Raw genomic sequence first — 12785 nt, 5'->3', positions numbered from 1 at the left:
TCTTTTTTGTGTCTGTGTTTTTTTCACTACATCTCACAAAATGTTAAGTTTAAAGAAATATGACAAGGCCATATCCCATAAAAAGAACAAAATACTTGGAAGGACTGATCAAAGTTATATATCGCCCATATAAAATAGAACTACCATCATGTCTTTAGATAACACTAGGTTTTGTCTTTAGAATTTAAGCATGGTTTTGGGAGTGTAAGCCGTCTCATCTAAACAAAATAGTCTGAAAGTTTAACGACTAACGTTAAATCCCTTGCCCCGGGACGTGACTCTGGGTTGTTCTTTTTTCTACAGTACAAATATTTTATCAGCAGCAGCAGATATATATATAGAGGATATCTGTGTGATTAATGATTAATTACAGTAATTTTGAATATCTTTGATCGATACAAATTCAGTAAATTTAATTAATTGAGTGTATACAAGCCTTAGTATGTGTGTGTGTGTGTGTGTATGTGTGAGAAAGTTATGTATTGTACATTTTTTGATGAAAACACTGAATAAAAAGTAAATTATAAAAAAAAAAAAAAATTAAAATTTAAAAAATTTAAAAACAATAAGAAAAACAATATATATATATTGAGGATATCTAACAGTGTCATCAGTAATACAAAATATATTTCACGAGTGAGGCTAATATTTTGATATTTTTCACGAATGGAAAATATCAAAGTATTGGGCATACGCATGAAATATATTTGGTATTACTGAATATACTGTTAGATAATCTGTTCAGCCTCTCCCAGAATTCATTGCGGTCCCCTGTCAACGGCTCATCCAAATCATCAAAATAAAACATAACAAATGTACGGCAAAATAGTTCGTAATCGTAATCATTTGAATGAAACGGTCGTGGCATCTGATTTCAACAAAGTAGGCCTAAGCCTCGAGCGTTCCCTTTCCCTGATACAGAGGTAGGTCGGTGTCATTCGGTACTAATATTGTCACCTACAGGAAATAAACAACACTTGATGTTTCCACTTACCCTTATCGCTAAATATATCCCAAACATAAAATATATAATTCCAATTTGGAACACGTGTCTTGTGTAAGAAAACGGATAAAGATATTTCATGTATACACGCTGACACATGTGAAATATATATAAATTGCTCACCACTCCAGCTCGGTTTCTGAAATATTTGTTTAAGTGATGAATTGAATGATCCAATCTTAGGGTGAACTGTTAACATCACTATAAACAATGTAATGATACCTACCAAGTCCAGGAAAGTACCGATAATTGAATCTGACAGTGATTAGTCTAATAATGATATTCAGCTATTCATCGTTGCCCGGATTACATACATAATCATTACCATATATACAAAAGTGGTTCATCTAAAATAAATTATGAACTTTCCTTTATTGCGAACTTTATTTCTTCTCGTAGTGATTCGGCTCACAAAATAGAGTTGACACGTTTTGAGAATTTGAACCCAGTACATGAATTTGTAAGTAAGCAAAGATAAACATGTTTCCCAATGGGTGACAGTTGTTTACCATATTCATCTAACTCTCGTTAGTTACACTTTCACTAAACACCTTACGTGAGCTTTCCGCGGCACTTAGAGATAATATATCAGCAGAATACCATATGCATCCCAGAAAACCGATGCCATAACCTTCCCACGTGATGGAACAGTCTTTGCCTTCTTTGGCGGGGGAGATTCCTTTGTTTCGCTTGTTGTTTGGCCTCTTGGGTAAAATGATTGACCCATGTTTCCTACATAGTGACAAATTTTTCTGTGACTCGTCTGTTAGTCATAACAATATCATGAATTTTATTGACCATTTCTGGGGTTGCAACATTGACAGGCCTTTCAGGACGGGGGTGGCGGGTATGTTGCTACCATATGATTATGGATATCCTTAGGTGTTAAACCTTTTTTTACAAATATATATTTCATTGCACATCAATATTTTTTATTGCATATGTACTTCTAATAATATTACACAAATATCAATATTGCACATAAATATATTTTATTGCATGTAAATATTTTTTATTGCATATATATATATCTTTATTGCACATCAATATTTTTTATTGCATACATATTTACAATTGTTGAATATTGCAACGTTTGACACGCCATAGCAGACATTTCCGGGAAGTTCCAGTGATATGGAAGTTATAAATGAGTCGCATTACATGTCAGCGACGTGTTGATTTAATGCAGTGTTACACATGTACAAATATCGACACGCTTACGGAAAAAACCAAGATGAGGAGAACTTTCGTTTTAAGCATATAAAACAGGGCAGCATCTCTTTGTAAGTCATCTTCTAATATACAGGTCGCTAAGAATCCTATTTTATTCATACGAACACGTAAAAAACCCCCACAAAGAACAAAGAATCGTTTTCATCTTGAAAATGGATATCAACTGGATGTTTGGACTGGATAATTTAACTATAGTCATCGCTATTTTACTTATTACTTTACTGGTCATTCGATCATTGCAATCTCCGCTCCCTCCTGGTCCAACTGGCTACCCAATAGTTGGGAGCATGCCTATGATGCGGAAAGGAAACGTGTTGGAGACGTTCCAAAGAGTGCGAGTAAAATATGGAGACGTGTACAGTGTGCAGCTTGGATCGACCTTTACTGTCGTCATTAATGGAGTAGATGCGCTCAATGAAGCTTTTGTAAAAAATGCGGATCAATTTTCTGATAGACCAGATAATTTTGCTGTGCCGCATACTTTACGTGGAAAAGGTAAGTTAAGCTGTTGTCTATTTTCAGTTTGTCATATCTGAACTGCTGCCCGAATAATCCGGTAAACTGGTTTATCCGGAATCTCGCTGGACCGTCACTTTACACAAGTCCTTAGGATTTTCAGGCCGACCAATTCTATATGATATATACTTTTATGAAATAACAATGAAATAGGACGTCATTTTACTGACTAACACATCGAAAGTTTAAAGTTTGTTATGTATAGCATAACTTTTGGTCAATTACTATAAGCGGGACTCGCATTCATCGTTTTATGATTGATATCCATTTATATTACAATACTTCCTGAAAATATATGTAGATAAAAAATATTTCTCTGAACTGCATTTGCTGGGGGAAGGGGGAGAGGTAAAGGTTATGAGGTGTCGAGGGGGTGATGGTGGTGGGGGAGGTAAAGGTTATGAGGTGTCGAGGGAGGTGTCGAGGGAGGTGGTGGTGGTGGGGGAGGTAAAGGTTATGAGGTGTCGAGGGTGGTGGTGGGGGGGGGGGGGGGGGGGGGGGGGGGGGGGTAAAGGTTATGAGGTGTCGAGGGAGGTGGGGAGGTAAAGGTTATGAGATGTCAAGGGTGTTGGGAAGGTCAAGGTTATAAGGTGTCGAGGGGGTGGGGAGGTAAAGGTTACAAGGTGTTGAGGGTGGTGAGGGATGTAAAGGTTATGAAGAGCCGAGGGTGGTGAGGGAGGTCAAGGTTATGGGGTGTCGAGGGTAGTGGGGGAGGTCAAGGCTGTGAGAGGTCGAGGGTGGTGGGGAGAGGTAAAAACTATGAGGGGTCGAGGGAGCTGAAGTGAGGTAAAGTTTATAAGATTTCGAGGAACATGGGGAGAGGTAAAGACTATGTTGGGTCGAGGAAATACACTGTAGGGGAGGTAAGGGCTGTGAGGGTTATGTGGATGAGGTTGTATTAAAACTTTGTTTATCGAATAACATGTCATCTTTAATACATCCCGTGCAATGCATTCACTGTTCATATTGAATATTGAATAAAAAAGCGAAGACAGAAATCCCTTCTGATTAACACAACGGAAACAGTTTAACCCGGGCCTCCTCTTATGCTTTCCCAAGGCCAACACACCTAATCACACATTTCTGTTTCAAACATGAATACACATGATCTGTGTCTTTTAAAATGCGTTGTGCATTGTTGTGCATTCTATAAGTTCTGGCACGTTTTCAACACCTATGTTCAAACGTAAGCAGTAATTATATAGATATAGGAAATACCCAGTAACATAATAATAGGTTGAGTTGACATGTGTACTAGGAAGGAAGAAGAAAAGACCCTGTCAACGCTCTACTTGGTCTGGTGCCCTCTACTGAATAATGTTCTCCCCTCATTCCACCGACGAACAAGCTCTGCATCTGTAACGTTAGACTTACCCCCTGTCTATAGAATATCAGAATTATAAATGAATGAGCTTTATGATTTTGGTCCCTAGGATAATCTAACATAAGAATGTAGCTGGGCAAGAATAAATAGCCAGTCTGCTGTTATGTTCACTCTCCCTCTGTGCTGAGATTACTCTTGGAGTGGCCAAAATACCGAATTACTTATCGATGATAGTGATGAAAATAGAACAACTGACGTATACTTATAGTGTCAATGGATCTTTGATGGTTTGGATCCTAGTAATTTGTTTATTGAAAAAGAACTTGATGTTTTCAGACAAGTTCCTGTCACATTCTAGGAAAATATTTCAATAATTAAATATCTGATTACTCTTACATTGTTTTTAGGTATTGGAGCGTCGTCAGGTGAACATTGGAAACAAACTCGAACCTTCTCCCTGATGACACTTCGAGGTTTCGGATTCGGTAGAAAAATCCTGGAAACAAAAGTCAAGGAAGAGGTAACGGCTTACTTGGACGTCATTGAGGAACAAAAGGGGCGACCATACGACGCTAAAGCACTTACTCGCATTGCCGTCTCCAATATAATATGCAGTATTGCTTTTGGAAACAGATACGATTACAATGATGAAAAATTCAAACACCTGACTGCTCTGCTGAATGAGAACTTCCGGTTAAATTCCGTTGCCGGGGCGATACGACAGTTGCCTTGGTTACGGTTCTTACCTGGAGATGTGTTCAGCATCAAGAAGTTCCAAAGGAATGGTGATCAGATAAAGGAGTTTGCGAACGATCAAATAGCTGACCATCGAGAATCACTTGACGAAAACAATCCCCGTGACTTTATCGACGCATTTATCCAACAGCAAAGAAAACATGGCCAGGATCACCCTATTTTTGAAGGTATTCTGATCTTATTTCAAAACCAAAATCATACATATAAAGCTACTTTTTTTTTTAGATGTTATCTAACATGGATGTTTCATACACTTTTTTCCCTATACAAATACAGAAACAGTCAAGGACACATTAAATTTGCAAAAGTAAAAAAACAAAAATAAAAATATTTAATGGTTGCAAGAATTAGTTTACTTCTAATTTTGATTGAGAACAGTAATTCAAGACAAAATTGAAGCGGTATCTTTTGAACTTACTATGATAAATGATAATTCGTTAACAGAGCGTATGTCTAATTAGTTTGACCATTATGTTAACTGTCTATTTCCAGACAATAACTTGGCAGCTGCCATTAAGGATTTATTTTCGGCTGGAACAGAAACAACATCTGCGATGATCCGGTGGTCAATTCTTTACCTTCTCCACAACAAACCTGTCCAAAACAAACTACGACAGGAGATAGAAACAGTGATCGGAACGTCCAGACTGCCGTCCCTCGCCGACAAACCCAACATGCCCTATTACGAAGCGTTCATTATGGAAGTTCTTAGAATGGGTAATATCGCTCCGCTCTCGGTGGGCCATGGAGCCAGGACGGATATATGGTTCCGAGGAATGGTAATCCCAAAAGGGTCGGTGATCATCCCTAATCTCGACTCCGTTATGAGTGATCCGTGTCTATTTGAGGAGCCTCAGAAGTTCAACCCAGAGAGATTTCTTGGAAAAGACGGAAATGTGACAGGCAGAAAAACAATGGCCATTGCTTTCTCGCTGGGTAGTATACGTTATTTGAATATGTTATTAAACAATAAAATACATTCTGTACATTATGTACTATGATATATTTATTAGATATAGTATCACATCACCAGTACTGTGAAGAAAGGCATTTGTAAATATAAGTACACTTTCGTAATTATGAACATCGACTGATTCGGAAATACATTATTTATTCAACAATTTTCGGATGGCATATTGTATTTATTGTCCATATGAATACAACCGGGATGACAGATAAATAAAATGACATTTGGTAATTAATACTGAACAAGATGTATTTTTTCTGATCTTATGAATAAGTCCGTTTTGTTACAGGACGACGAATGTGTCTTGGGCAATCCCTGGCGAAGATCGAGATGTTTCTGTTTATAACAGCGCTGGTACAGAGATTTGAGTTTTTACCGGAAAACTCGGAAAATTTGCCATCACTCGAAGGCATCGTGGGCTTATCGAGGACTCCGTCAGCTTATAGATTCCGTGCAGTGAAACGCTACTGAAGTAGGAGCCGGTTGATGGAGTCGGATAAGGTTTCAGGCTGCTTTCAGAAAAAAATCATATATCATTGTGTATGTACAGAGTACTGCTCATATTTCCTTTATTTCTATGACATAAATATCTGTCGTTCATAGATATCACAAATATAATCAGAATCGTTCATTAACTCAGGTTTATCTCCATTCGTTAAATGTATAAAGGGTTCCGCTATTTTTTGCAGGCACAAGATTTTTTTTTTCATGTCAAGGTATTCATCCAGCGTATGTTTTCTAACTCTTTGTAAATAAAGCAAGAAAGGGGCATAGAACTGAAGGTTCTATAGTTACAAATTCTTGTGGTAATTTTTAAATACTATAATTTTAACAATTATCATTAATTCAACTGTATCCAACGTGTTATCATATAGCGCCCTGGCAAAAAAAAAGAAAAAAGATAACCGATTATTCCATACTTTTTGAGATAAGCACATATCATACCTAATGCTGCCTTGCCTTGTAATGACTCGGATAGACACCTAACAATGTTCAGAACTTCCATCACCATAAGGGGGCATAATATTTGCTTCATCTTACATAAATATATCAAGACCGTATAAATATGTTGTGTAAACATTATTTGTTATCGAATAGGGATTAATGATAATGTACAGTGGAACTTCGTTAACTCGAACTCGGATAACTCGAATACCCCGCTTAACTCGAAGTACCTCGCCGGTCCCGGCCGAATTCTCTCTTTATCTTAGTAAAAAAAACTCGGAAAATTCGAATTCGGATAACTCGAAAAACTCGGATAATACGAAGTAAAAATTTGGTCCCAACAATAAAAATCCTACTTGAAATGTTCGAATAACTCGAAGTATAATTTTCGTCGATCGGTGGCAAACGCCGACATTTTTTAAGAGCTAAATTCCGTTTGTAATACTGAACATATCGGCACTACTAACCTACATGCTATTATAAGTGTTTCATAAATTCATAAAAGAAATTGTCGGTTGAATCTTATAACAACAAGACTTGGTGATAAAAAGTACTGCTTTACTTACATCAGGTAATTTCCCAAGGCGGTCGCCGATATCAGTACACACGATAGTCAACAACTCATCTACCCGTTCGCTCAAGCGGAACTAATCTCTGACACACCGGTAGATCTACCCGGCTGATGTTTTTACAGGTGTAGAAATGACACAGTCACCGGCGCCTATTAAATCTTTAAACTGCTGAAACAATAGCGTAATTACTGCCGAGGTGTTAGAGTACAACTGTAACGGTCAGTGCTGTCTATTAAATCGGATAAAACGCCAACTCAGTTACAGTAACATTTTATACGCACATGCGCAGCCCAACTTCCGGTGCTAATACACATGGAAATGGCGTGGTTATCAATAAAAGGTAATGGTTCTGTTACGTTTTGTATGCAATCTGTGTTAAACTTAAACGGTTATTTGTTTTGGCATTAATAACTTGTTATTTTGTCGAATTCCGTTTTATCGTTTACCTTTTGCAAACATGACTTGCACATCAGATCGTTATTGAAGTGACTAAGTGAAAGAAACTTTATCGTGACTGTATATCGGCAAAACTACACCAAATTACAAGTGACATAACGAAACATTACATATATATTTACATGTATTGACCAGTCTTCACACTAAACTGATGAGCGACAGAGCGAAGTTATAATGATTATATAATGTTGACAAATATTTACCAAACTTTTCACCAAAAACGATAACTCGCTTAATTCGAACACTCGGATAACTCGAAGTTTTTTCGTGGTCCCGTCGACTTCGAGTTAACGAAGTTCCACTGTATAGTGTAAACAAATATTTCTCATTTTCATTTCGCGTTGAGAAGTCTTCATATTATTGCATGATACATTTATAGATTTTGTCAATTAATACGCCCCATTATTATTATTATTTATTTACAAACTGTTTTCTTGGTAATACATTTTCTCTCATTTTTTTTCACAATCAATTTTATCTGCGTGTATGTGTGTAAATGTATAAGGGAGCTAACTTGTACAAAACATCAGTATGCCTCACACAGAGCTCGTCAACATTATTAATAATGATGTCTTGTATAGATCATGTATTATCAGTTTAATCATGACTTTATTTACAAATAATACAATCAGTTTTGTTTGCAAAATTCTGTGATATTCACTATTGCTACTGTGATTTTAAATAACTGTGATTTACTTTACAACACTGACTTTCATTTTCTGATTTGTCTTTTTGACAATTTAAAAAGAATGCCTACTCAAATGAATTATTTGGGGAAAATTCTGAATATTTTCCTGACAGTAAAATTTTAGAAAAGATAAAATAATAAACGTTGATTAATTGCGTGCTTTTTGACTGCGCAGAGGAATGCAGATGCTAATTTGGTCCATAAGTAATAACAGCCTAATTGGTAGTTATAGTCTTTATTATAAAACCATAACCAAATTACCAAAGTTTTGGATGAAAAATGTAAATTTAGACTAATCAATTAACCTTTGATAAGTGAGGTTGTTTCACTTAGTTAGAGGTAAGTAAGCGAATGTGTTACATGTATATTAAGACCTATGCAAATTGGTAGTGTGGTAAACATATCTGATGGTGTTGATTTCCGTAAATTCATTCTTGTCAATTCAAATTATTTCACATCGATTGGTTCGTAATCATACATTGTAGCTATCATCAACATGTGTTACCTTACATCACCTTATTTGATTGGCTGACTTGGTAATAATCGTATATAACGCAATTCACACTCCAATATTTCAAAACATCGTCTGTTTCCAACAAAATCCAACAAAACTGTTGAGATAAATACGAGTTACACCATAGACAAATCTCCACTTGTAGATGTGATACCTCTGTTTGCGGAATACTGTATCAGTCACATTGATCAATAACCGGTTCGAATATGACAAAGAGTAGGTATTGATAGTATTTATTAATTTTTTACAAATGAAATATCTTCAACTTAACAAAAGTTGTATCATTTTCTTATCCACCTTCCGGACACCTTGTGTTTTTCAAAACCACTTTTTTTGTTACAGAAAACCATTATTGCAATATGTACTTAAATGTTTCTATTAAATACACGCCAGTGCTATTAGTTTGGGAGGAAGATTTTGATATTGTTCCTGTACAGTATTATCTTGTTACCTATATGGGACTACATATCAACACGGTAAATTTGATATAATTAAATGGTTTTATAGTTTGTTTCTCGAATGCAAAACACAAGCAGTGGTATGTTGTCAATGATTAATATCCTTATTCTTGTCCTTTGTAAACAAGTAATTTGCACAAAAGAACGATACTATGAAAAACAATGACCATTTTCTAGAACAAAGCTTGTTTCCCAATGACTCAAAAAATCAACAATATATAGGTTATCCTTCTTTACGTAGTGTACAATCCATGATACACCAATAGTTTTAACAAGAGCGTACTCCGGGAGTGACAATGAATGGCATGTACATGTATAACCAAATATCTCATTCTAAACAACAGGATTTGTGTGAGTTACAATAAATGTAAATATATCTTCAAAAGTAAGGACTTTACTTGAATTTTCTGTTAGTATTTGATTAATGATATTCAATTTTCATTTTTTGTTTTGTTAATATTTTCGTTGTTGATTTTACTAATTCAATCACGAAGTTGATATAAGTATAACTTCTTGAGGTCAATTTAACTTTCTTGGGACAAGATAAATGTAATTATTTATCTTTCAGATATTACATATAATTATTATTATTGTAAGTACGTGTCTACACTTATCTAAAATGTGTATAGTAATCAGCATTGTTATGCCATTATTGTTTTGTAATCATTTAGTTAATGTTTGCCTTATTTTTGTTGTCATTTTATTTGTTTAAATCTTTGATACATCATTTTCATAATGTGATCATATATTGAGATTTGGTAATGATTTGATTTGATTTTTTTCATTTACATCTTATGATCTTGTGGTGTTTTTATTATTTTCATTGTTCTCTTCATTTACATTCGATGATATTTTGTTTTCATTATTTTCATATTTTTTTCATTTACATTTGATGATATTGTGTTTTCAAATATTTTCATTTTGTGATCATTTGTTGAGATTTTGTTATCGTTTTGTGATTTTTATAATATTTACATTCTATTATTTCATCATCATCATCCCCATTATCATCATCATCATAAAAAAATACTGATGTGTCATACCTACTTTCCTTTGGCTAATTGATTAAAAATTATAGCAAGCTTTAAAAACAGGTACGAACACACTGGGAAGAAGTTCTGTCATGGTATGACGTCCTTCTAGATGGAAGTGACTGACTACAGAGCTGCTAAGTTACCCGTAGTAAACACGTTTGATTATACTATTGAACATACAATAATAGTGTAGTCGAATCCCCAACCTACTGGTCAGTACCGATGCAGAAATTGCGAAAGGTTGTCTTGCTTCTCCATTACGAATAAATCGTCGAAAATGATCTTTTTTGTGTCTGTGTTTTTTTCACTACATCTCACAAAATGTTAAGTTTAAAGAAATATGACAAGGCCATATCCCATAAAAAGAACAAAATACTTGGAAGGACTGATCAAAGTTATATATCGCCCATATAAAATAGAACTACCATCATGTCTTTAGATAACACTAGGTTTTGTCTTTAGAATTTAAGCATGGTTTTGGGAGTGTAAGCCGTCTCATCTAAACAAAATAGTCTGAAAGTTTAACGACGAACGTTAAATCCCTTGCCCCGGGACGTGACTCTGGGTTGTTCTTTTTTCTACAGTACAAATATTTTATCAGCAGCAGCAGATGTATATAGAGGATATCTGTGTGATTAATGATTAATTACAGTAATTTTGAATATCTTTGATCGATACAAATTCAGTAAATTTAATTAATTGAGTGTATACAAGCCTTAGTATGTGTGTGTGTGTGTGTGTGTATGTGTGAGAAAGTTATGTATTGTACATTTTTTGATGAAAACACTGAATAAAAAGTAAATTATAAAAAAAAAAAAAAAATTTAAAATTTAAAAAATTTAAAAACAATAAGAAAAACAATATATATATATTGAGGATATCTAACAGTGTCATCAGTAATACAAAACATATTTCACGAGTGAGGCTAATATTTTGATATTTTTCACGAATGGAAAATATCAAAGTATTGGGCATACGCATGAAATATATTTGGTATTACTGAATATACTGTTAGATAATCTGTTCAGCCTCTCCCAGAATTCATTGCGGTCCCCTGTCAACGGCTCATCCAAATCATCAAAATAAAACATAACAAATGTACGGCAAAATAGTTCGTAATCGTAATCATTTGAATGAAACGGTCGTGGCATCTGATTTCAACAAAGTAGGCCTAAGCCTCGAGCGTTCCCTTTCCCTGATACAGAGGTAGGTCGGTGTTAATCGGTACTAATATTGTCACTTACAGAAAAGTAACAACACCTTCTTATGCTTCCACTTACCTGTATCGCAAATTTACATCCCAAACACAAAATATATCGTTCTAATTTGGAACACTTGTTTCGTGTAAGAAAACGGATAAAGATATTTTATGTTAACACGCTGGCACATGTGAAATACACATATTGCTCATCATTCCAGCTCGGTTTCTGAAATATTTCTTTAAGTGGCGTCCTAAATGATCCAATCTTAGGGTGAACTGTTAACATCACTATAAACAATGAAATGATACCTACCAAGTCCAGGAAAGTACCGATAATTGAATCTGACAGTCATTAGTCTAATAATGCTATTACAGTTATGTGATCGCACAACGTTCCATGATGTGCGGTGTGCGCACGATGTATGCACGATGTGCGCACGAAGTCTGCACGATGTGCGATATGTGCGATACGGATCGTGCAGGAAAATGTGCGCACGATGGGCGATTGGAACGGTACATGTGCGATAGGTATCGTGGTAGATATAAAATGAGGAATGCATCATCTAATTATTTAAACGTGTGGAACGATTGTAAAAGATATACAACGATTAACATTTTACGAGACAACTAATTACCATATTTTTGTAGAAATATATGCAATAAGTATTAGGAATATGAAACTAAATACAGATGTATAATTAAATAAGCTATCTAAATTATTTTTGGAAAACTTTATATGATTTGCTTGGACGTCGTCGAGCACACCTCTAGGCCAGGAAAGTTGAAGAAATCTGTATTTGGCGAGAATAGATAGGGATATTTTATACATGTAGAACTAAACAACAGTTAAAACGACTTATTTTGAATATAAACATACCGTACCTTTTTTGTTTAAAAATGCATATTAATGTAATTAATTTAGTAAATAGAATCGAAGTAGAGTCCGTCTACCATCCTATACCTGTAGATGTATATACACGTACAAGTACACTATGTATCACCATACAGGCCGTCGAAAACATCACGAATACTTGCGAGACAAAAGAACGGTATTTAATGGCTAAACATAACAGGTCATATGTGTTCTATGAATGAAAACAATTGTTATGCAGCACATA

The 12785-nt window shown here is 35.1% G+C and overlaps 1 protein-coding gene across 1 annotated transcript; it reads left to right on the top strand.

Moving 5' to 3' along the window:
• Positions 1-2388: 2388 nt before the first annotated feature.
• Positions 2389-6470, top strand: LOC117330111 (cytochrome P450 2J6-like). Its single transcript, XM_033888329.1, has 4 exons — positions 2389-2731; positions 4484-4999; positions 5325-5768; positions 6089-6470. The coding sequence occupies exons 1-4, from the start codon at positions 2389-2391 to the stop codon at positions 6268-6270; spliced, it is 1485 nt and encodes a 494-aa protein (XP_033744220.1). The 3' UTR covers positions 6271-6470.
• Positions 6471-12785: the final 6315 nt, after the last annotated feature.

This window comes from Pecten maximus, chromosome 6 (genome assembly GCF_902652985.1).
Source record: "Pecten maximus chromosome 6, xPecMax1.1, whole genome shotgun sequence".
Taxonomy (NCBI): domain Eukaryota; kingdom Metazoa; phylum Mollusca; class Bivalvia; order Pectinida; family Pectinidae; genus Pecten; species Pecten maximus.
The sequence above is the reverse complement of the archived record's forward strand: the minus strand, read 5'-3'. Positions and strand labels throughout refer to the sequence as shown.